Genomic DNA, 26423 nt, shown 5'->3' with positions numbered 1-26423 from the left:
GGGGTGGAACTAGGAATCATCCTTAGGAGGGAGCTCTCCTTCTAACAGCTCATTCAGTGATGGCTTCTCTGAATAAACTGAGGCCACATCAGATAAGGAGGGAGAAGCAGAGCTAGACCTCCAGGAGTAGACAGATGAGGCTAAACAAGATCTTTTTGGAGCTGTAGGGGCAGTGGGTCGAGAAAATAAAGCACCTTGCAGCAACTTTGACTGTCCCTGCTCCAGTAAATAGGCTTGGTGTAAGAGCAACATAAACTTCAGAGAAGACAAAAATCCCAATAAAGCTGAATGCTCTGTCAGGCCCTGACGTTGTAAAATAGCAGCTGTGCTCCGTGTGTGATCAGACAGAGACTGTTCGACACTGGTAGTTGACCCTGACAAACTGGCACCATTCCCATTCTCTCATGTATCAAACTGTGCACCTGTGCTGCTGGAGAGCCCAAAGTTCCTGGCATAATCACTTGCTGTTCCAAATCCGAAGATGTGCTGCCACTGACTCTTTCCTCCATGTTCTTTAGGATTCCTGGCTTGTACGCACTGCAGTGCCCAATGGTGGCCGGTGAGTCCCATAGCAAGAAAACTGTTTAACTGTCTCAATGGGAGTCGCCATTCACCCTGCCTGGCATAAGTGCAGTACAATGTAGTCCCAAATGGTGAGTCAGGATCCCTCCTCTGCACCATGTAGAACTTGCAGCCCTCCAAGTGATTCAGAGTCAAATTTTAGTCGGACTTACCACTGCCGGCTGCTCCCCCCAAGCTCACAGTCTCCACAAGTCTTACCACAGATGAGAGAGGCTCAGTACTGATTCTCTGTCCCATTCTCTCCAGCAAACCTCTTTTTCTCGTTTTTTTTAAAAGGTTATTGTTCTGCAAAGGAGAGCTCCACAGGAAACAAGGGAGAGGTAAGGGGAGGGAAGAAGTAAATTTACATGGCACCAGAGACAGAGATCTGAAGAGCTCCAGATAAGACTGCAGATTTGAGCCACCTGCAAAGCTCAACTGGGGACCAGTTGACAAACTGGACCAGGAATAAAGCACTCGGAACCAGAGGCTGAAAGGTGTGTCCATCCACCTGCTGGAGATAGAAAATACTGAGGGAACTGGACTGGATGCCAAGAGAGATGTCTCAGTTCAGTTTTCAGTTCTCTATCTCCACCTGCTGGTTGATGGACACAACTATCCCACAGGTTCTGGAATAGTGGGAAGGACTAATGGAAAGAAAATTATCAGGTAAGACCTAATTTCTCCTTTATTAATTTCGATCATAAATAAGCATTATTACCAGGAAAGGGGGGGGGGGGGGTGTGGTGGCGGCTCTAGAGGAGGTTATATCCCAAGAACATTCAAGAAAATTGTATTAAATTTGAAATTGTAGGATTTTCACTTCCTGGAACTACTTCTAAGTGGTCCTTAGATACACAGCAGAAATATGATACAACTTAGAAATCCACATCTGACATCTGTAACACATCCTTAAGGCAGGCCTTGACAATTTGTTTTTAGACTTTAGGAGCCAGCGGAAAAATCTAGGAACTAGACTTGGTATGACTGAAATTATTTATTTATTTAAAATATTTATAAACTACTGTATCCAAGTGACCTAGGCGTGTACAGTACAGGAACATATGTAATCATCAGCACCTAGACAGTGCATATCAAAAAAACAAAAAACATAGAAACTAACAGTGTACAGTGAGCACCCCCCTACATCGCGCCTCCAAATGCCTGAGTAAAAAAGAATGATTTCAGCTGCTTCCTGAACTGCACAGTTGATGACACCACTCACAGTTCCACTGACAAGGTATTCCAAATCGAGGCGTCAGCAGTTTGAAGCATTGCAGATCGATTAGCCTCAAGCTGGACGCACCTAAATGAAGGGACAGCTAATAGCACTTATCAACAGAATGCAATTTTTGAGAGGGTTGATACAAGCTAAAAGAAGAAATCAAGGAAGAAGGTGATAAGTCAGAGCCTTGAACCTGAAATTATTTACCGTATATACTTGAATATCAACCAAGATTTTTTTGACCAAAAATGGCATAAAAAATTAAATCTCTGTTTATATTTTAGACCTATGTCCCTCCCACCCCTGTGGTGTCCAGCATTCCTCCCATTCCTTCTCTCCTTGTGGTGTCCTGCTGCTGCACGCCCCCCCCCCCACCCCCCCCCCAAAAAAAAAAATTGGCACAGCTACCATGTACTTCCTCCCTCCCTCCAAACAGATGGACCCTCCTGGGCCCACCGGTATGCTTCCCTCCAGTCCTTCTGTACTGCTTTGGTGGTTATTCCCTATTCTCCTCTCTTTAAAAACCCACCTATTTCTGTCCTCCTTCCCTATGTCCAACTGATGCTTTTCTTTTTTTTTCTCTCTGCTGTCCCTATTTTCTTTCTTTAATTGCATTTTATTGTTAACCGCCTAGACACCTTTTGTGAAGGCCTTAAAGTTTTCTTAAATCTAATTAATACTAGGCAATGACGAGGGGCTACAACAACCACTCTCACGGCAGAATCATTCTGCTGTTCATGTTTACTAGCGGTTCCCCGATGCCGGACCGCATTTCAACTCCAGTCGTGCTGTGAAGGCAACATCAATGAGCAGAGCGTCTGGAAAGACACCAGTCGTGCTGTGAAGGCAACATCGATGAGTAGAGCGTCTGGAAAGACACCAGTCATGCTGTGAAGGCAACATTGATGAGCAGAGCGTCTGGAAAGACACCAGTCGTGCTGTGAAGGCAACATTGAAGAATTGTGTGACAAACATCATGTGATATATTGTATTACACCATATTGATAAACATGTGAAGTTTATATTAGGCAGTAAGGGCGAGAGGTGGATGAATGTTGATGAATGTGAGTGCAGTTAGATGATGTCTATCATCTGTTTTTGTAATAATGTAATTAGTAAAAATAAAAGTTAAAGTTTTTTGGTATATTACTGGAGTTTTTAGTGTTATAGTATAGTTATTACTCTGGTATTAATTTATTATCCCCTATTGTTTGGATTGGTATATCAAGTGTACCAAAATAAATAAATAGTAGCGTGTTGGGCAGGAGTGATCCCTGCGCGCTACTTCATAGCTGTCTGTAATGACCAGCTACCCATAACCGAATCCCTCCATACATCTTTCCAGCTTTCTCCTCCACTTGCACATACCTCTCGCCAGCTCCTGCACACCAGCACACAGACACTTTGCTCTCTTTCCTCCTAAGTGCCACCCCCCCCCCAACCTGGAGCAGAAACACCTAATTCTCTGCCCTGCCGCCATGACATTCAGATGATCTTGCCCCCACCTCTCCCCCCCCCCCCCCACAGCACACAGATGGTACTCCTCCTCCTCCTCCTCATTGCACACCTAGCTCTTGCTGCCTCTACGTACCTGCTCCCCCCTCCCCTCCTCACATGGCTCAGCAAGAATCATAAGCAGCAGAAAAGAAGAGCAGCTGCATATCGGCCCACATTCTCTTCCTCTGCCACCCTGGTGCTGAATGCTTAATTTAAACCATGTGGTTCAAATTTTACATTCACTACAGGGTGGCAGACGAGGAGACAGTGGTCTAATGTGCAGTTGCTTTCCTTTTCTGCCACTTGTGATTAGAATCAGGCCGGGGACTGGGGGGGGGGGGGGGGGATCTGAGGTACTGAGGGAGAGATGTGCCTGCGAGCATCGGAAGTGCCGTAGGGGTGGGAGGCAGACGGGAGAAGGAAGATTAAAAGGTTTAGTGCTGCCTGGCATTCACAGCTCCAAGAAAGCTGCCTGTTCATTCAGGCTGCAAACCTACGTGCCATGTCTGGTGTTTTTTTTTTTTTTTTTTTTTAAATCACCCTGTTCCTAGGTTTTCTTGATCCTTGCCTTAAGGTAATTCTTGATCAATATTAAGGGAGAAAGCAGGTGTATCGTAAGACAATGTAACAGAGTCCACATTATTTTATTAGCATCATGATGCGGCAGTGTTAACTACGGGTACTATCTGTTCTTTAATGGAATTTACTGTGATGTCAGTAATTTTATTTAATTGAAAAGCTCTGCAGCAGTTAAGATTTATTAGTTGTCAATTCTGTTTGCCTCTTACCCTGTTTTGTTTTTGTTTTTTATTGTCTCATGGAAGAATATTCTTTGGAAGATTCAGATGCGGATGAGATTACTGATGTAACTGTCAGCTCAGTCCACACCAGCGATCTTTCTTCGTTTGAAGAAGAGAGTGAAGAGGAAGCTATAATCTCAGACAGTACTGAAGAAGGCGAAATCACATCAGATGGTAACATTAGTTCTGTGATTAACAGCACTGTATGGAACTTAATGTGGATTGTTTCTGTCAATTTATAAGTCTTTCTTTAAGCTTACTGAGGGCCAGATGCACTAAATTTAACGAGCCAGCAACATGATTTTTAAACTAATTCTAGCCGGTTTAGCTCGCAAGTAGTAAACTGGGACTGGCACAAACTGGTTCTCCGAGTCATTTTCCTGTCCCGGTAGCAGCTAACAAAAACGGATTGCAAAGCTATTATAATGAGCTATTTGCATGCAATGCGATGCACTACCGTTTCCGACCCCATGCACAAAAGCAGTCCCTACCTTTACCGTGGAAATTTTAACGGGAGGTCTGGACCTGCCGGTTCTTCATTATCGAAAGTAGGAGAAGGGGAGAAACAAGGCAGGGAAGATGGAGCACAAAAAAAAAAAGTACACCAGCTTACACGCAGCTTCTTTGCGTGTATGAAAGCCATGTATGAAAACTGTTCCATGTTCCTTTTTCAAATGACATTTTACTGGCAAGAAATTTGGAGAGGGTGGCAGTACCAAAATATAAAGCATAAAAGTAGTTGGTGACTTACCAAAATTGCAAGGAAGACAAGGATCCATCAAACAGCATCTGTGGGAAATACTCAGGATTTGATTCCACCCCCAGCTGTTCCTGCTGTTTCCTTCTATTGGCCGGCTGACATCCTAGAATGCCCATCTCCCTGAAGATGGACTTTCATTGGCTGGCTGCTGTCCCAACTGTAAATTTTTACCGATTTGGAAATGCAGACGGATTCTTAACAAGACCTTTGTGCATCTGGCTCTTAGTTGGTTCTTATTAGCTCAGTTGACCTGAATTAGGTATGAATTAAGGTGTGAGGAAGTAGAACAGTTGCTAAGATTACTAAGGGCGGTTTGATTACTGGGCTAGAAAGAGTTTGTTTGAAATAGTCTCCTTAGAATCCAAACTATATAGATAGGAAAGGTCCCACTCAACTTTCTTTCTGAGAAGTTCTGAGAGAAGAGGACATCTCTGTGGGTAAGTGACATTCTATTCTGAGCTTGGTAACTTAAAGATTAGGGTTTAAAAGAGGAATTGTAGGATATTGATAAAAACAGAATTTTCAAATTTAAAAATAAAAAAAGCAAGCAAACTTTATTACGAGAATGGTATGGGATTTGCGTTACAAGACGTATGAGGAGAGACTTGCGGACCTGAACATGTATACCCTGGAGGAAAGGAGAAACAGGGGTGATATGATACAGACGTTCAAATATTTGAAAGGTATGAATCCGCAAACAAACCTTTTCCGGAGATGGGAAGGCGGTAGAACTAGAGGACATGAAATGAGATTGAAGGGGGGCAGACTCAAGAAAAATGTCAGGAAGTATTTTTTCACGGAGAGAGTGGTGGATGCTTGGAATGCCCTCCTGCGGGAGGTGGTGGAGATGAAAACGGTAACAGAATTCAAACATGCATGGGATAAACATGAAAGAATCCTGTTCGGAAGGAAGGGATCCTCAGGAGCTTAGTGGATGGCAGAGGCGGGGTTGGTGGTTGGGAGGCGGGGTTAGTGCTGGGCAGACTTATATGGTCTGTGCCCTGAAAAAGACAGATACAAATCAAGGGGCTGGTGGTTGGGAGGCGGAGCTAGTGCTGGGCAGACTTATATGGTCTATGCCCTGAAAAAGACATATAGAAATCAAGGTAAGGTATACACAAAAAGTAGCACATATGAGTTATCTTGTTGGGCAAACTGGATGGACCGTGCAGGTCTTTTTCTGCCGTCAACTATGTTACTATTAGCTAGTCTCCATAGCCTTTTCCCCTAGTTTTAAAACTTGAAATTTCTGCCACAGCTTAAAGATTAGGGTTTAAAAGAGGAATTGTAGGATATTGACAAACACAGAATTAAAAAAAAAAAAAAAAAAGCAAGCAAACTTTATTAGCTAGTCTCCATAGCCTTTTCCCCATAATTTTAAAGCTTAAAGTGGTTCTGCTACAGCAAAGATAAGGGTTTAAAAGAGGAATTTTTGAGATATTGATAAACACAGTTAGAATTTAAAAAAAACAAAAAACTTTATTAGCTAGTCTCCATAGGTTTAAAACTTGAAGTTTCTGCCACAGCATTAACATATAGTCTCTAGAAGGCACAGAAGGGCCCAGTTTAGGCCTCATTCCCACACACCCTCCCCATCTTCCGCCCACCCCTAGCTCAACTCTTCATTTATAGTCAATTGTTCTATTTAAGACAAGAGGGGAATTTTCAATTTTCATTAATTTGAATTACATTTAATTAGTTTCTAAGAAGCAAACCCTAAATAAATTTGCAAATTACAGAAGTCAAAAGCTCATTATATTCATCTGATATCCCTACTGCCTTAAGAACTTTTAATTAACAGCTCTATAATATTAAGATGCAGAGAGAAGGGTGTTATCCAGTCTTTTGCATTGAGTGCCACATGTATGATTATCTTTCATTTGGTGATATGTCATATGTGTGTGCTCGATTTAAAGATCTCTTAGCTCTCAGAGAACGAGTCCGTTCTCTTGAGGCTAGAGTAGCAAACATGGAGGAGCAGAGGGAAATGGAGAGGTACATAGAGGAGGCCTACAGGGACGTTGTAGAGATGTTCCGCCTGCAATCTGGCAGCCCCTGTGCTACCTTGGAGGAGTGAGGTCTCCTAGAAGGAGAGCATCACCCTGGTGAAGTAGTAAGTGCTCCAGTAGTCAGGACTAGCCCACCAGGGGATGTACTCTCCTCTCACACCGAGGCGAGTTCTGCCCATGAGGGAAGAGTTAGGACAGCTGTTGTAGTTGGTGACTCGATCTTTAGGCATATAGATAGCTGGGTGGCTGGTGAACGTGAGGATAACCTGGTGACTTGCCTGCCTGATGCGAAAGTGGCGGACCTCATGCTTCACCTAGATAGGATTTTAGATTGTGCTGGAGAGGAGCCCGGCTGTCTTGATACATGTGGGTACTAATGACATAGGAAAATGTGGGAGAGAGATTCTAGAAGCCAAATTTAGACTCTTAGGTAGAAAGCTCATATCCAGATCCTCTAGAGTAGCATTTTCTGAAGTGCTACTTGTTCCACACGCAGGACCCAAGAGTCAGGCAGAGCTCCGGAATCTCAATGTGTGGATGAGATGATGGTGAAGGGAGGAGGGTTTTAGATTTGTTAGGAACTGGGCAACGTTGTGGGGAAGGGTGGGACCAAGCTGCTGACATCGGCGTTTAAAAAGAAGATAGAGCAGCTTTTAACCTAGAACCTGGCAGAAGGCCGACAGATGTTCAGAAGCGCATGGTTCGGAATAAGGTATGTTTTAAAGATATCACCAAAACAGGGAAGATAGGGTATCTTGATAGTGAGGTCGCAAAAGAGACTGTAGTAGATCAGGTGTCCTTAAATAAAAATAAAAATCAGACAAAAGATTGCAGTTTAATACAGTCAAGTACTGAGCATGATGTAAATAGGAACAACAAACATAGTTTGAAATGTCTATATGCGAATGCCAGAAGCCTAAGAAATAAGATGGGAGAGTTAAAATATATTGCACTAAATGAAAAATTAGATATAATAGGCATCTCTGAGACCTGGTGGAAGGAGGATAACCAGTGGGACACTGTCTTACCAGGGTACAAATTATATTGTAGTGATAGGGTGGATCGAATTAGTGGAGGGGTAGCATTGCATGTTAAAGAGAGCCTTGAATCAAATAGATTGAAAATTCTACAGGAAACAAAACACATCTTGTAATTCCTGTGGATTGAAATTCCATGTGTAAAGGGGAAAAGGATAGTGATAGGAGTGTACTACCGTCCTCCTGGCCAGGATGAACAAATGGATGTAGAAATGTTATGAGAAATTAGGGAGGATAACAAACTGGGCAACACAATAGTAATGGGTGATTCAATTAACCCCATATTGACTGGGTAAATGTAACATTAGGGCTTGCTAGGGAGGTAACATTCCTTGACAAAATCAAGGATTCCTTTATGGAGCAGCTGGTACAAGAGCCGGCGAGAGAAGGAAAAATTCTAGGCCTAGTCCTTAGTGGAGTGCATGATCTGGAAGTAATGGTGATGGGGCCGCTTGATAATAGTGATCATAATATGATCAGATTTGAGATTAGGTTTGGAGTAAACATAGTAGATGATGGCAGAAAAAAGACCTGCACGGTCCATCCAGTCTGCCCAAGAAGATAAATTCATGTGCTACTTTTTAATTTGTACTGTCCTCTTCAGTGCATAGACCGTATAAGTCTGGCCAGCCCTATCCCCGCCTCCCATCCACCAGCTCTGCCACCCATTCTAGGCTAAGCTCCTGAGGATCCCTTCCTTCTGCACAGGATTCCTTTATGTTTAACCCACGCATTTTTGAATTCCGTTACCGTTTTCATCTCCACCACCTCCCACGGGAGGGCATTCCAAGCATCCACCACCCTCTCCGTGAAAAAATACTTCCTGACATTCTTCTTGAGTCTGCCCCCCTTCAATCTCATTTCATGCCCTCTTGTTCTACCGCCTTCCCATCTCCGGAAAAGGTTCGTTTGCGGATTAATACCTTTCAAATATTTGAACGTCTGTATCATATCACCCCTGTTTCTTCTTTCCTCCAGGGTATACATGTTGAGGTCCGCAAGTCTCTCCTCATACGTCTTGTAACGCAAATCCCATACCATCCTTGTAGCTTTTCTTTGCACCGCTTCAATTCTTTTTACATCCTTAGCAAGATACGGCCTCCAAAACTGAACACAATACTCCAGGTGGGGCCTCACCAACGACTTATACAAGGGGCATCAACACCTCTTTTCTTCTGCTGGTCACACCTCTCTCTATACAACCTAGTAACCTTCTAGCTACGGCCACCGCCTTGTCACACTGTTTCATCGCCTCCAGATCCTCAGATACTATGACCCCAAGATCCCTCTCCCAATCCATACCTAGCAGACTCTCACCGCCTAACACATACGCCTCTCTTGGATTTCTACTCCCTAAGTGCATCACTTTGCATTTCTTCGCATTGAATTTTAATTGCCAAACCTTAGACCATTCTTCTAGCTTTTTCAGATCCTTTTTCATGTTTTCCACTCCCTACGGGGTGTCCACTGTGTTACAAATCTTAGTATCATCCGCAAATAGGCAAACTTTACCTTCTAACCCTTCGGCAATGTCACTCACAAATATATTGAACAGAATCGGCCCCAGCACTGATCCCTGAGGCACTCCACTACTCACCTTTCCCTCCTCCGAGCGAACTCCATTCACCACCACCCTCTGGCGCCTGTCCGTCAACCAGTTCCTAATCCAGTTCACCACTTTGGGTCCTATCTTCAGCCCATCCAGTTTATTTAAGAGCCTCCTGTGGGGAACCGTGTCAAAAGCCTTGCTGAAATCTAAGTAGATTACGTCTATAGCACGTCCACGGTTCAATTCTCTAGTCACCCAATCAAAGAATTCAATGAGATTCGTTTGGCACGATTTCTCTTTGGTAAAACCATGTTGTCTCGGATCTTGCAACCCATTTTCTTGCAGGAAATTCACTATCCTTTCCTTCAGCATCGCTTCCATTACTTTTCCAATAATCGAAGTGAGGCTTACCGGCCTGTAGTTTCCAGCTTCTTCCCTATCACCACTTTTGTGAAGAGGGACCACCTCCGCCGTTCTCCAATCCCTCGGAACCTCTCCCATTTCTAAGGATTTATTAAACAAATCTTTAAGAGGACCCGCCAGAACCTCTTTGAGCTCCCTCAATATCCTGGGGTGGATCCCATCCAGTCCCATGGCTTTGTCCAGCTTTAGTTTTTCTAGCTGTTGATACACACTCTCTTCCGTGAACGGTGCTATATCCATTCCATCCTCAAATGAACTTTTGCCAGTCCATCGTGGTCCTTCTCCCGGATTTTCTTCAGTAAAAACAGAACAAAAGTATCTATTTAGCAAATTTGCCTTTTTTTCATCATTATCTACATAGCGGTTTGCAGTATCTTTTAGTCTCACAATTCCCTTTTTAGTCATTCTCCTTTCACTAATATACCTGAAGAAATTTTTGTCACCCCTCCTTACCTTTCTAGCCATTTGTTCTTCCACTTGCGCTTTCGCCAGACGTACCTCTCTCTTGGCTTCTTTCAGTTTCCTCCGGTATTCCTCCCCGTGTTCCTCGTCTTGAGTTTTTTTGTATTTCTGGAACGCGAACTCTTTAGCCTTTATTTTCTCAGCCACTTGCTTGGAGAACCATAGCGGTTTCCTTTTTTCTTGCGTTTATTTACTTTCCTTACATAAAGGTTTGTGGCCCTATTTATAGCTTCTTTCAGCCTGAACCACTGTCCTTCCACTTCTCGTACGTCCTCCCAGCCCATCAGCTCCTTCCTTAGGTATTCCCCTATTTTACTAAAGTCAGCATGTTTGAAATCCAGGACTTTGAGTTTTGAGTGGCCACCCTCCTCTTCAGCCATCATATCAAACCAAACCGTTTGATGGTCACTGCCGCCCAGCTGGGCACCCACTCGGACATTTGACACGCTATCCGCATTTGTGAGCACCAGATCCAGCGTTGCTCCCTCCCTCGTGGGTTCCATGACCATTTGTCTGAGCAGAGCACTTTGGAAAGCATCCACAATCTCTCTACTTCTTTCCGATTCCGCAGATGGAACCTTCCAATCTACATCCGGCAGATTGAAATCTCCCAGCAACAGCACCTCTCTCTTCTTTCCCAACTTTTGAATATCTGCGATCAGGTCTCTATCTAATTCTTCCAATTGTGTTGGGGGTCTGTAGACAACACCCACGTGGACAGAGGTTCTATCATCTCTTTTTAAGGTGATCCATATCGCTTCTTCCTTACCCCAGGTCCCTGTCATTTCGGTTGCTGTGATATCATTTCTCACATATAGAGCTGCTACTCCACCTTTACGACCCTCTCTATCCTTCCTAAATAGATTATAGCCTGGTATGTTTGCATCCCATTCATGGGAACCATTGAGCCATGTCTCTGTGATTGCAACAACGTCTAAGTCTGCCTCCAACATCAGGGCTTGAAGGTCTTGAACTTTGTTGCCAGGACTGCGAGCATTTGTGGTCATCACTTTCCATTTACATTTACATTTCCTGGTATGTGTTTCAACATTTGATATTTTGGTGTGTTTTTTGTCTTTGGGTCCCTCCATATCTTTTTGTTCCACCTTAATTTCTTTTGTTTTTGCTGTTTCTTCTGGCTCAGTTCTATTTTTAGGAACCTCACAGAGCTCTAATGGAGCAAAAGAATTCTGTAGGGGTAACACTTGTAAGGGTGTATGCCTCTGTGTCACATGACGAAGTCTGCCTGAGCCTACTGTGAACCATCTATTCTTAGGTAGTTTTATCCTTTGAGGCAGTGGTGTGAATTTCGTTTGATTTTGTGCAGTCTTAGAAGTTGCTTTAAGTGCATCTAATTCCTGCTTTAATTTACTGAGCTCTTGTTTTAAACTAGCAAGCTGAAAGTATACACAGGATATTCAATACATTATAACATTTAGCTTTCAAAAAGGAGACTATGATAAAATGAGAAGAACGGTGAAAAAGAAAACTTACAGGAGTGCCTGCGAGGGTCAAAAATTTACAACAGACGTGGATGCTGTTCAAACATACCATCCTGGAAGCCCAGGTCAGATATATTCCGTGTGTTAAAAAAGGAGTTAGGAAGACCAAGCGACAGCCGGCTTAGTTAAAAAGTGAGGTGAAGGAAGCCATTAGAGCTAAACGAAAATCCTTCAGAAAATGGAAGGAACCGACTGAAAATGATAAGAAACAGCATAAGGAATATCAAGTCAAATGCAAAGCGCTGATAATGAAGGCAAAGAGGGACTATGGAAAAAAAGATTTCATTGGAGGCAAAAACACATAGTAAGAATTTTTTTAGGTATATTAAAAGCAAGAAGCCGCAAAAGAATCGGTTGGACCACTAGATGACTGAGGGGTAAAAGGGGCGATCAGGGAAGACAAAGCTATAGCGGAGAGATTAAATGAATTCTTTGCTTCGGTCTTCATCGAGGAAGATTTGGGAGTGATACGGTGCCAGAAATGGTATTCGATGCTGACGAGTTGGAGAAACTGAATGAAGTCTCTATAAACCTAGAGGATGTAATGGGGCAATTTGACAAATTGAAGAGTAGCAAATCCCCTGGACCGGATGGTGTTCATCCCAGAGTACTGATAAAATTGAAAAATGAACTGGTGGAACTATTGTTAGTAATATGTAAATTATCTTTAAAATTGAGTGTGGTACTGGAAGATTGGAGGGTAGCCCATGTATTGACGATATTTAAAAAAGGTTCCAGAGGGGATCTGGGAAACTATAGACAGGTGAGCCTGACCTTGGTGCCGGGCAAACTGGTAGAGACTATTATAAAGAAAAAAATTACAGAGCATATTCAAAAGCATAGATTAATGAGACAAAGTCAGCATGGATTTAGTGAAGGGAAATCTTGCCTCACCAACCTGTTACATTTCTTTGAAGGATGAACAAACATGTGGATAAGGGCGAGCCGGTTGATATTGTGTATCTGGATTTTCAGAAGGCATTTGACAAAGTATCTCATGAAAGACTCCAGAGGAAATTGGATTGTCACGGGATAGGAGGTAGTGTCCTATTGTGGATTAAAAACTGGTTAAAGGGAAGAGTCCAAGATGGCCGCCGAATGAATCGGGTGTGCAAACAGAGCTCCTGTGATTTACCATAAAATTTTGGTTCTATTGCCTTCTAATGCCGAAAAGAAGGGAAAAGCTGTGGCTGCAGCTTCCCAGCGGCTTAGACCCCCTTCTGTTTCGTGTCCGATGGATCTATATCTACAGAGAACTCCAGATTCGCAAGCGTTGGTGAGCGGCCTGCTATCTCAGCCAAGGGGAGTTGGAGACCCACAGCAGAGATCTGGGCTGGAAGTTTCATTAAGCCCTGACGATAGAGTCCCTCCCCCACAGCCATGTGGCAGTTCTCCGATATCAGCGTGTGCAAGCTTGGATACCGAAGTGTTGCCAAGTGAAGCAAGAGAGGAAGCAGTTTCAACTTTATCGGAGGAATTGAGAAGTGTTCAGACTTCCAATTCAACTGCACAACTGGCAGAGTTTTCGGTGGGGGAGACAAGAGAGATGATTGAAGATGTGAAGATTTCACAACAAACTGAGGTAGAGAACATTTCATTTACAAATCTTTTTTAAAAGCCCTCTGTTGTGACTCTAGATAATTTGTGGTAGCTGACTTAGGGAAGGTGTTATGCCCCCAGATAAAATCAATGAAGAAATGTGCTTATATTGAATGGGAGAGTAAATGAAATAGAAAATGACTTGAAATCAGCGAAGGCACAAATCGTTAAACAGGAGAAAGAATTGCAGCAAACACAGACATTACAAATGACTATGCTGAATGATTTAGTTAATCTCAGGAGAAAGACAGAGTTCCTGGAAAATAGCTCTAGAAGCAATAATTTACGTTTCACCAATTTTCCTCAACAATCTCTGATCTCTCCCCGTGAGATGTTAAAAAAATATTTTAAAGAAATTTTGGAAATAGGGGAAGAGAATATTCCCCCGTTTGTCCGGGTCTTTTACGTCCCTGTGAAGAAAAGTGAGGAGCAACAGATACAGAATAATCGAGATAATCAAGAGCTTAATGTTACAGCTTTACTGGAAACTTCTGAATTAGATCAAGTAACACCAACTACATTAATGGTGACAGTAGCTCTAATTCCAGACAAGACTTGGATATTGAAGTTGTTTTTCAAAAATAAGGATAAAATCTTCAAAGGATTAAAAATTCGAGTTTTTCCAGATTTCTCGAGGGAAACGCAAAAACGATGCCAGAAATTTCTTCAGATGAAGCAAGAGACACAAAAAATTGGAGCTACATTTTTTCTTAAATATCCATATAAATGTTTGGTCACTTATCAGTCACTGAAATATGTATATTATGATCCTTTTCAACTCTCTTCTTTTATAACATCTAAAACTAATAAGATAGAATAATAACAACTATTGAAAATTGATAGTGAATCTGATGCAACCGATTTATAATGTTGAATTATTTTATTAATTTCTCCAATATAATGGACTCCACTTGTGGACTTTCGTGAGGTTAGTATTTCTTTTTTTCCTTTTTTTATGTCTATTAGAATTATGTTCTATCAAACTTTATTGTAACTAACCGAACTTTCTTTACAAGCTTGTCAAGTTTGTTTGATGTATAATTTTGAAAAATTAATAAAAAAAATAAAAAAAACTGGTTAAAGGATAGAAAACAGAGTACGGTTAAATGGTCAGTATTCTCAATGGAGAAGGGAGAAGGGTAGATAGTGGGGTTGTTAAACGTCAAGAGGATTGTGAAAAATTACAAGAGGACCTTATGAGACTGGTAAACTGGGTGTATAAATGGCAGATGATGATTAATGTGAGCAAGTGCAAAGTAATGCATGTGGGAAAGAGAAACCCGAACTATAGCTACGTAATGCAAGGTTACATGTTAGGAGTCACAGACCAAGAAAGGGATCTCGGTGTTGTTGTTGATATACGTTGACATGCTCTGCTCAGTGTGCTGCTGCGGCTAAGAAAGCAATTAGAATGTTAGGTATTATTAGGAAAGGAGTGGAAAACAAAAGCGAGGACATTATAATGCCTTTGTATCGGTCCATGGTGCGACCACAACTCGAATACTGTGTTCAATTCTGGTTGCCGCATCTCAAAAAAGATATAGTGGAATTAGAAAAGGTACAGAGAGGGGCAACAAAAATGATAAAGGGGATGGGACAATTTCCCTATGAGGAAAGGCTGAAGCTTGGAGAAGAGACGGCTGAGGTGTGATATGATAGAGGTCTATACAATAATGAGTGGAGTGGAACGGGTAGACGTGAATCGTTTGTTTACTCTTTCCAAAAATAGTAGGGCTAGGGGGCATGCGATGAAGTTACAAAGTAGTAAATTTAATATGAATTGGAGAAACTTCACTCAACTTGTAATTAAACTCTGGAATTCGTTGCCAGAGAAAGCCGGGTAGCTTAGCGGGGTCTGAAAAGTGCATGGCTTCCTGAAGGAAAAGTCCATAAAGCATTATTAAATTGACTTGGGAAAATCCACTGCTTATTTCTGGGATAAGCATCATAAAATGTATTGAGCTTTTCTGGGATCTTGCCAGGTATTTGTGACCTTGATTGGCCACTGTTGGAAACAGGATACTCGGCTTGATGGACCTTTGGTATGGCAATACTTGTATATAAGTACTTATGCAAATTTAGCAGGCATGTTTTAAATTCTTCTGCAACTTCGTTGTGAGCTGAAACTGCCTCACCACAAAGGTTTATATTTTTAAGCGCATATTGCCTTTTAAAACATGCAAGTCTGCCAGAACTAGCAGAAAAAGGATACACGTTTTCCTTTCGCGAGGTGACGTTTTTTATAAATCTCTTTGACTTTCATCATCACAGTGCTTTTTTTTTTTTTTTCATCCACCATTTGCATTATCCACAAATTTAACTGCTTTTACATCTTTTTCATTGACTCATCATGGACCACATGTGTTTTGGAACTTTCTGGTGCTGCTTCATGAACAGACTGCCGAATCTCTTCCTCTTTTTGGCTGATAGATCGGATTGTTGATTCGTTAACCTTAAACTCGCAGCCAACAGTACAAAAAAAAACATAGTAGAACGAAGCTTATCTAACACACCTATTTTGTCACTAAACACATCAAATTTATTTATTTATTTAATACAGTTATACCCCACATTTTCCCACTAGGTGTAGGCTCAATGTGGCTTACACAAAACTGTAGTAGGGCTACGGTACAATAATACAGTATAACAGTAAGATTATAAACAGATTGGTATCAGTTTAAACACAAGATAGTAAAGAAAATATAAAGTATTAGTGTCCATGAATTATTTTAAACCATAAGTAAATCTTATTATGTTGTGCCTGGAGAAAATGCCTTTTTGAACAAAGTGGATTTCAATAATTTTCTGAAATTTAGATAGTTCTGAGTTGTTTTTACTAATTTGGGTAAAGCATTCCACAGTTGAGTGCCTATGAAGGAAAAGTTGGAGGCATATGTAGATTTATATTTGAGGCCAATACAATCTGGATAGTGTAGATTTAAGTAAGATTGGGAGTAACTGGATCTGTTTCTAGGTGGTAAGTCAACCACATCAAGCATGTATTTGGGAACTTCACCATAAATGATCCTGTGAATCAAGCCTGGAACAGAACTGAGGGACCTTGTGATTGATCTGAGTGGCAAAAAGATCCATTAAGGGGGTGCCCCAGGCTCGGAAGATCTTGTGAACTATGCCCATGTTCAGTGACTACTCGTGAGGTTGCATTATCCTGCTCAACCTGTCGGCCAGACTGTTGTTTTACGCCTGCAAGATAAGTGGCTTGGAGAAACATGCTGTGCCGGCGAGCCCAAAGCCACATCTGGACGGCTTCCTGACACAGGGGGCGAGATCCGTTGCCCCCCTGCTTGTTGGTGTAATACGTGGCAGCCTGATTACGTGAATTAAAGTGATTTGGTTGGACAGCCGATCTCTGAAAGCCTTTAGGGTGTTCCAGATCGCTCAGTTCCAGGAGATTGATCTGCAGACTCTTTTCCTGAAAGGACGGTGCTCCCTGAGTGTGGAGACCATCTACATGAGCTCCCCACCCCAGGAGAGATGCATCCATTGTCAGCACTTTTCATGGCTGAGGAACTTGGAACGGTCGCCCCTAAGTCAAATTGGATCGAATCGCCCACCACTGAAGAGAATTCCGAAAGTCGGTGGACAGCTGGATTACAACCTCTAGATCCCCCGCAGCTTGAAACCACTGGGAAGCTAGGGTCCACTGAGCTGATCTCATATGTAGACGTGCCATGGGCGTTACATGAACTGTGGAGGTCATGTGCCCCAGAAGTCTCAACATCTGCTGAGCCGTGACCTTCTGAGACGCTCGAACCATGGACACCAGGGACAGGAGGTTGTCCACCCTCGCCTCGGGAACATAAGCTCGAGCTGTCTGATTGTTCACAGAGCTCCAATGTATTCCAATTTTTGGACTGGGGTGAGATGGGACTTGGGATAATTTATGACGAACCCCAGTAGCTCCAGCACGTGAATAGCCATTCGCATGGACTCCAGAGCACCTTCTTTCGAGATGCTCTTGACCAGCCGATCGTCAAGATAAGGAAACACATGCACTCCTAGTCTGCGTAGACGCCAGGCCAAAAGGCAGTACACAGTACTGAAAGTGCTGTGTCCCCAGCCGAAACGAAGATACTTCCTGTGAGCTGGAAGTATCGAGATGTGTGTATAAGCAACCTTTAAGCCCAGAGAGCATAGCCAATCGTTTTCCTGAATCATGCGAAAAAGGGTGCCCAGGGAAACGCTCCTGAACCTTTCTCGGATAAGAAATTTGTTCTGGGCCCTTAGGTCTAGGATGAGATGCATCCCCCCGTTTTCTTTTGTACAAGGAAGTACCTGGATTAGAGTCCCAGCCCTTCTTCCCCTGGTGGAATGGGTTCAACTGCTTGAGCCTGTAGAAGGGTGGAGAGTTCCTCTGCAAGTACCTGCTTGTGCTGGGAGCTGTAGGACTGAGCTACTGGTGGACAATTTGGAGACTGGGATACCAGATTGAGGGTGTATCCTAACCGGACAATTTGAAGAACCAACTGGTAGGAAGTTATAAGAGGCCACCTTTGGTGAAAAAACATTAACCTCCCTCCAACCGGCAAGTCGTCTGGTACGGACACGTTTACTGAGGCTATGTTGAACTGGAGCCAGTCAAAAGCCTGTCCCTTGCTTTTGCTGGGGAGCAGAGTGGGCCTTAGTCGCACGCTGTTGACAAGAACGAGGTCGCTGGGACTGAGCCTGGGCAGGCTGCCGAGAAGCAGTAGTGTACCTATGCCTAGCACAGGAATAGGGAGCACCCCTTCCCTCCAAAAAAACCACCTGGATGAGGAGGTAGTAGAAGACGCCTGGCGGGAGAGAGAATCCATAGCATCATTATGCTTCTTGATCTGGTCAACTAGATCCTCTACTTGCTCACCAAAAAGGTTTTCCCCCCGGCAAGGAACATCTGCCATCCGCTGCTGGACTGAATGATCCAGGTCAGAGACATGCAGCCACGAGAGTCTGCGCATCACTATACTTTGGGTAGCGATCCTGGATGCTACATCAAAAGTGTTGAACGTACCCCTGGCCAGGAATTTTCGATACGCTTTCTGCTGTCTGACCACCTGGTGAAAAGGTTCGGGCTACTCCAAAGGGAGTGCATCAACCAAGCTGGTCAGTTGCCTTACGCTCGTGAAGAGCTGGTAAGTCTGGATCTTGGCAGCGAGCATAGCGGCCTGATTCGTCTTCTTCCCAAGAGTCCAAGGTTCTAGATTCTGTGCCTAGAGAGGTGCTGAGGCATAGTCCCTAGTACTGTTGGCTCTTTTGAGGGCGGAGTCCACAACCATGGATTTGTGAGGTAGCTGAGACCTCATCAATCCAGGTTCACCGTGGATCCAATATTGGGATTCAGCTTTTTTTGGGATAACGGAATTAGAGGGAACGACCAGTTTCGCATAGGGACTTCCTTCAGTACATTATGCAAAGGAGCCGTTGCAGCCTCTCTAGGCGGAGAAGGATAATCCAGGACCTTGAGCATCTCAGCCCTGGGCTCATTCTCGACCTCCATAGGGAAGGGAATAGCCGTAGCCATTTCCCGGACAAAGGAGCTAAAGGATTGATTCTCCGGTGGAGAAAGTCTCCTTTGTGGTGGAGGGGAAGGTTCAGAGGGAATCCATAGGACTCGTCAGAAGAAAAGTACCTGGGATCTTTCTCTTCCTCCCACGAACGCTCATCTTCAGTATCAGACAAGATATCCCTCAGAGCAGTCCGAAACTGAGCCTGCCTCGACGCCAAGGAGCTACGTCCTCTATGGCGCTGCTGAGAAGACAACGCCTGCCTGGACTGCGGTGAAGCTTCGTCTACCGATTCGAAGGGGAGTCGACCTGGGTGGCAGCTGACACCGATGCCGCAGGCGGCACCGAGGTCAGGGATCTCACCACAGGCGAAGGGCCAGATGCCACTGCAGCAGACGGTATGGAATGCACAAGCACCCCCGACACTGAAGCAGACTGGCGCAGCAATCCCTCCAGTGGTCGGTCCCGGGGGTCCTGCATAACAAGAGGCCTCGAGGCAGGTGGAGACCCATTTGATGTCTCACTGCTCCCAGCTTGAATTGGTCTTTCAGCAGCCATTACCTCCACTCCCAACGTTGGTGCTTCCCTCGATGTCACCGAACTCAGTATCGAAGTCGACATCGAAGGACCGGACTGAGCCCCAAAAAGCTTTTCTCATTGGGCTTCTCGAGACGCTTGGGTCCGTTTATTCATACAGAGACACAGACTGCAAGCGGCTGGGCTATGTTCGGGCCCAAGGCACTGGATACAGCTTGGGTATCAGTACCTAAGATGGTCCAGTTGCACCGAGTACAACGTTTGAAGCCACTGGGTGTCTTCGATGACATGGAAGGAAAAATGGCTTCGGCAAAATCAAAAGACGCGATTGTGCCTGATAAAAGAAAAGGGCACAAAAATAAGGGAATAACCCAACTACGCGGCTTAAAAACCAGTCGCAACGAAAAACAAAGGAGACAAAACTAAATGTACACTACGGTGAACTTTTTTTTTTAATAACAATAATAATAAAATAAAGAAAAAAATTAGAAGAAAAAAGTGAAAACTCAAAGACTCTTTCCTGGCCCTGAGAGGAGTGCAGAAAAAAAACTACCATACCTCAACGCAGAGAAAAGAAAACTGAGGGAACGCACTCACTCGACAGGCGGGAAATCAGCCCGCGCATGCGTGGTGCACACTGCACGCGCCCCAGAAGACTCTGGCAAAACTTTTTAAATATATTTTGCTTGCAAAATGCCATCTGATTCTTGGGCCAACGCAGACGTCGATCCGCATGTGAGAACAATCAGCCTGCTGTCCTCGGAGAATACCTGCTACAGGTATCTTCGCTGTACTGTATGTTCCATTTTGCTAGTATTTTTTGGAGGCAATAAATGGCATTACAGTACTATACTATATGCATCCTTCTTGGCTGCTCTTGAATGATGCACTTAGGGAGTAGAAATCCACGGGAGACATATGTGTTAGGCGGTGAGAGTCTGATATGTACGGACGGGGAGAGAGATCTTGGGGTGATAGTATTTGAGGTTCTGAAGGCGACGAAACAGTGTGACAAGGCGATGGCTGTAGCTAGAAGGTTGCTAGGCTGTATAGAGAGAGATGTGACCAGCAGAAGAAAAGAGGTTTTAATGCCCCTGTATAAGTCGTTGGTGAGGCCCCACCTGGAGTATTGTGTTCAGTTTTGGAGGCCATTTCTTGCTAGGGATATAAAAAAAAAAGAATTGAAGTGGTGCAAAGAAAAGCTACGAGAATGGTATGGGATTTGCGTTACAAGACGTATGAGGAGAGACTTGCAGTCCTGAACAAGTATACCCTGGAGGAAAGGAAAAATGAGTGATATGATTCAGACGTTCAAATATTTGAAAGGTATTAATCCGCAAACGAACCTTTTCCGGAGATGGGAAGGCGGTAGAACTAGAGGACATGAAATGAGATTGAAGGGGGGCAGACTCAAGAAAAATGTCAGGAAGTATTTTTTCACAGAGAGAGTTGTGGATACTTGGAATGCCCTCCCGCAGGAGGTGGTGGAGATGAAAATGGTAACGGAATTCAAAAATGCGTGGGATAAACATAAAGCAATCCTGTTGAGAAGGAATGGATTCTCAGAAGCTTAACCGGGATTGGGTGGCAGAGCTGGTGGTTGGGAGGCGGGGCTGGTGCTGGGAACACTTCTACGGTCTGTGCCCTGAAAAGGCAGATACAAATCAAGGTAAGGTATACACAAAAAGTAGCACATATGAGTTTATCTTGTTGGGCAGACTGGATGGACCGTGCAGGCCTTTTTCTGCAGTCATCTACTATGTTACTATGTTACTGTGAATGCTTGCTGGCGTTTTCCCGAAGCAAACAAGCAAATGCCAAAAACACAAAAGTGAAAATGAAGGCACATGTGTTTGAATACATGAACCTAATACCACGAATGATGGTCACTATTTGCATCTCCACGAAATAGCGAATGCCGAATACGCAAATAATGAAAATTGTATCAGTTTTTTTACCCCGGATCCAGCCTATGGGCGAAATGTGGCCACATTGGGTGATTGTTTTAATAAACGATATAGTGCTTCAGAACTGCTGGTCTGCTTGTTGGTTCTTTGTTACGCTTAGTTTTCCAATCATCACCTGTTGTTCACTCATTATCAGTTCATGATTAAATCAACATGTGGTGAGATATTTGATTTATTAACCGAAAACACTATTTCTCAAGCAATCAACAAATTTTCCACAACCCACTCCAAATTGGACACCTGTCCCAGTTATCTAGTAAGGTCCGCCCCCAAACGCTTCATAACAGAACCTACGACATACCTGAACTACAAGCTACAACACGGACTCTTCCCCAAAGACAAAGGAAACATATTACTCACACCGATACCCAAAGACCTAAAGAAAAATTTAAATGACACGACCAACTATCCACTAGTGGCATCCATCCCCCTGATTGTCAAAACAATGGAAAGTATGGTAACACAACAACTTACCATCTACTTAGACATGAATCACAGTCAGGATTCAGGTCCAACCATAGTACGGAAACAGTGATAACCACCCTCATAACTAAATTCAAACAACTAATAGCAACAGGACACAGTGTGCTACTCCTCCAATTCGACATGTCCAGCGCATTTGACATGGTTAACCACCAAATACTCTCGAACATCTTAGACTACTTCGGGATTGGAGGAAACGTACTAAAGTGGTTCAAAGGATTCCTAAAAACTAGAACCTACCAAGTGATCTCAAAATCAAAAACATCAGTACCATGGACACCAGAATGTGGTGTTCCACAAGGATCACCGTTGTCACCAACCTTATTCAACCTAATGATGACACCTCTAGCTAAATCGTTATCCAACCAAGGTCTCAATCAGTACATTTATGCAGATGATGTCACGATATACATCCCGTTCAAGCATGACCTAACAGAAATTGCAAAAGAAATCCAACATAGCCTCCAAATAATGAATTCATGGGCGGATGCACTTCAATTGAAACTAAACGCAGAAAAGACACAATGTCTCATCTTATCCTCACAATACAGCTAAACAAAAACAATACTATATACACCCCAGACTACACTCTTACGGTCTCCGATAGCTTGAAAATTCTGGGAGTTACGATTGATCGAAATCTCACCCTAGAAGACCATGCGAAAAATACAACAAAGAAAATGTTCTACGCCATGTGGAAACTTAAAAGAATCAAATCCTACTTCCCAAGAGACACATTCCGCAGCCTAGTACAGTCAATGGTGTTAAGCCACCTAGACTATTGTGACGCCATATACGCGGGTTGTAAAGAACAAGTCATTAAGAAGCTTCAGACAGCCCAAAATACGGCAGCCAGACTCATATTCGGGAAAGCAAAATACGAAAGCGCCAAACCGCTAAGAGAGAAACTACACTGGCTTCCACTAAAGGAACAAATTGCATTCAAAGTATGCACCATGATCCACAAAATTATACATGGAGAAGCTCCGGCCTACATGACAGACCTCATAGACCTACCTGCTAGGAACGCTAAAAGATCAGCACGTACATTCCTCAACCTCCATTATCCCAACTGCAAAGGATTAAAATATAAGTCCATTTACGCAACCAGCTTCTCCTACATTTGCTCACAGCTATGGAACGCGCTCCCGAAGACCATAAAGACAACGCAAGATTTAACCATCTTTCGTAAACTACTGAAAACGGACTTATTCAAAAAAGCATACAACAAACAATCGTCCTAACTTCTAAACAACAACAATGAAGAATAAGATTGAAACGACATAATCACTGCCCAACACTATTACTCTCACCATAATACCGTCACCTGAGCAACTACATAAAGCTGACACCTACACAAGACCACATATATATGCACTTGATTGTAAAACCACGTATTAACAAGTACGCAAGCACACAATGCATTCTTCCACCATGTATGTACGCACTTGATTGCAAAATCATGTGCATATCTGAAGTCCGGAAATGGCAATCGCCATAACGGCAAATGTAAGCCATATTGAGCCTGCAAATAGGTGGGAAAATGTGGGATACAAATGCTACAAATAATAATAATAATAATAAGCATCATCATCATGGTTTTTCTTTGTCATTTCTGGGATATAGAAGTTTGTCCAGCCCTGTTCTTCAATTCCAACTACTGTAGTTGCTGTAGAAACCATTTCCAGCCATCCTAAATTGGATTGTCATATACAGGAAACAGACCGTACAAGTCTGGCACTGGCCCTAGTTCATCACAGCCAGAGTTGCCGTCTAAGTGTCACTCAACACATCCACACACATGCAACCATTTAAGTGTAGGTTTTTTTTTTAATACCTTCCATTTTCTAATTAGAGATCCTCTGTGTTCATCCCATACCATTTTGAGTTCTGTCACTGTTTTTTTTTTTTTTTTTTTTGCGACCTCCCTCGGGAAGTCATTCCAGGCTTCAACCAACCTCTTTGTGAAAAAGAATTTCTTGACATTACTCCTAAGTCTACCGTCCCACAATATCAGTTCATGTCCTCTAGTTTAACATTTCCCCTTCTCTGGAAAAGATTTGTTTCTATATTAATGCCTTTCAAGTATTTAAACATCTGTATTATATCTCCCCTGGCCCTCCTTTCCTCTAGGGTATACGTATTCAGGTCTTTCAGTCTCTTCTCATATGTCTTTTGGCAAGCTGCTATGATTTGAACCATTTGAAGTTTTTTTGGTTAACTGTACTTTACAACCGCCATTTGTTGCATAGCAGTAATCCAGTTGTGTTAGTACAAGGGATTGTAACAGAAGTCTGAGGGTCAAAGTTGGGAGGTAGTTCCTTATGTGTTATTATCCTTTTCTTGAATCTTGCTAGGTCAGTCCATGATTGTCCCGGGAAGGCTGTAGCTGCAAGGGGAGTTTACTCACAATTTCACCACTGGTATATTGATTATTTAGTTACAGAGATGTGATATACCACTACTCGCAATATTGCATCAGAGCAGTTTAAAAAATAAAAGCCTGGAAAGGGCAGCAGTGAAAAGGAGGATAGGCAAGAGATTAGAGAGGGAAGAAGGAGTGGGAAATAGAAGTGGAAAAAGAAATGAAATGTTAGGAAAAGAATGTTAGGAAGAGAGAATTCTGACTTAATGATAAGATGTAGGGTGTTCCATAATTTAGGAGCAGGATATGAAAAGGCAGTTTCACGGGTGATGTCCAGTTGTAAATTGGAAGATGAAGGGAGCTGTAGAGTTGATCTAGTCTTTTTCTGTGTGATGTATCCTAGTGCTGGGTTTACATGGTTTGGTCTGGAGCATTTAGCATTTTACCTTCTCAGTATTCATTATATCAGTTTTGCCTGTAATAGAATGGCAAGTTGCACTACTGTTTATACTAATGATGATGTCACTTGAAAAGCTGTGTATCTCATCTGCTGGCTTGGTGGCATAAAGCCATACATCTGGACTGGCCTAGCAGAATTCAAGGAAAGGTAATTAACAGGTAAGACTACATTTCTCTGTCTTGGTTGCAGCAAGAAATTGTACTTATTCCTTTAAGTGGAAGAGATCCTCCATGTGGTGTTTAACAAATGATAGGAACTCTATTCAGTGACCTTCAAATACCATACTACACTGCTGGTACCATCCATGTTGACTGGGTCCAAAGATATCTTTCATCAGAATACATCTCCGTGCACACTTGGCCTATCATGTCCCCATCAGAGGCTCCTAACGTCACAGTGTCCAGTCATTTCTCAATTCATAAGAGCGCTTTTTTGTGTCACAATTACAGAAACCACTTATGTCATGGGGCTTTAATATTGTACCTAATTCTCTTATGAAGCCTCCTTTTGAACCAGTGCATTTGTTTCACTCAAACATGTTATTGATAAATGCCTTTCCTAGAACCAGTTGTATCAGCTAGAAGAAAAAGTGACTTTCAAGCCTTGTTCACTTCTGAGAATTACACTGAATTTCTTCACAATAAAAAAATAGTTGTTGCTCTTACTCGTCCTAACTGGCAGATGTTCAAAATTATAGCGCTGTTCCAAACACCACCAGAAATACACTGTCAGTTCAGCGTAACAAAGGAACTCCCTAATGCACAACACGAATGAGATGTAAATTTAGATGCACTCATATCTTTGAGCATTAGAGAGCTCAGCACAAGAGCATGCTGCGACTCTAACCCCAACCTCCTCCCTCTTTAAAACAAACAAGCAAACAAAGACTTAAAGCTCTGGTGGTCCAGTGGACCCCAGACACCCCCCCCCCCCCCCCCCGCCTGGAAAAAAGATAAAACCCTGGTGGTCCACTGAGACCCCTGTCTGGGATCCCTTGAAGACTACCCTAGTGGCCCACCAACCCCCTCATACTTTGGATGAGAGGAGTCCTACTCTCTCCTGCTGCTGGGCACATCATCAAAATGGTGGCGCCCTTCCTGGTACATCAGATGCACCGGACAGGGTGCCATTTTGATGATGTGCCCAGTAGGAGGAGGGTGTAGGATTCGTCTCCTCCTCTTTCAGGGGTCCCACTGGACCACCAGGGTTTTATCTGTTTTTCGCGCGCGCGGGGGGGGGAGGGGGAGAGTCTGGGGTTCACTGGACCACCAGGGCTTTAAGACTGTGTGGGGGGGTGGTCTGGGGACCAACAGGGCCAGGTTGGGCTTTTTTTAAAAATTGAACAAGGATCACTGCACACCCTAATGCCAGCTCCAAGTTGGTGTTAGTTTTTTGTCGGTAGGGGTGCACTTTTTAATGGTACCTGTGCTATTTTAGACTAGGTGAGGTGACAAAGTTTTTCAACAGCCAGCTAATCCATTCCCAAGCAGAAACTTTACCAGAAGACTCATTTCTTAACCCAACTCTTCTTTAATGTAGCAATCATAGCAAACAAAAAAAATCAACTTACAGTTCAGTTGCTTGAATAGAATTGTTGCCTTCTGCACATAGAGTCTGTGTCTAGCCACCTCAGAGAAGGGAGATGGCCAGAACCTCAGCCCAGCTGAGAGGTAAAGCTGTAGT

General features: G+C 43.3%; 1 protein-coding gene across 1 annotated transcript in view; it reads left to right on the top strand.

Annotated features, from left to right (window-relative positions):
• The window catches only part of BOD1L1 (biorientation of chromosomes in cell division 1 like 1), a 441813-nt gene that overhangs the window by 89787 nt on the left and 325603 nt on the right, over positions 1-26423 (top strand). The window contains exon 5 of the mRNA XM_030191194.1: positions 4108-4257. Coding sequence (XP_030047054.1) covers positions 4108-4257 — 150 coding nt within the window. The remainder of the gene's footprint in view (positions 1-4107; positions 4258-26423) is intronic.

The sequence above is a fragment of the Microcaecilia unicolor genome, chromosome 2 (assembly GCF_901765095.1).
Source record: "Microcaecilia unicolor chromosome 2, aMicUni1.1, whole genome shotgun sequence".
In the NCBI taxonomy this organism is placed as follows: Eukaryota; Metazoa; Chordata; class Amphibia; order Gymnophiona; family Siphonopidae; genus Microcaecilia; species Microcaecilia unicolor.
This window is presented reverse-complemented; position numbering and strand designations above follow the sequence as displayed.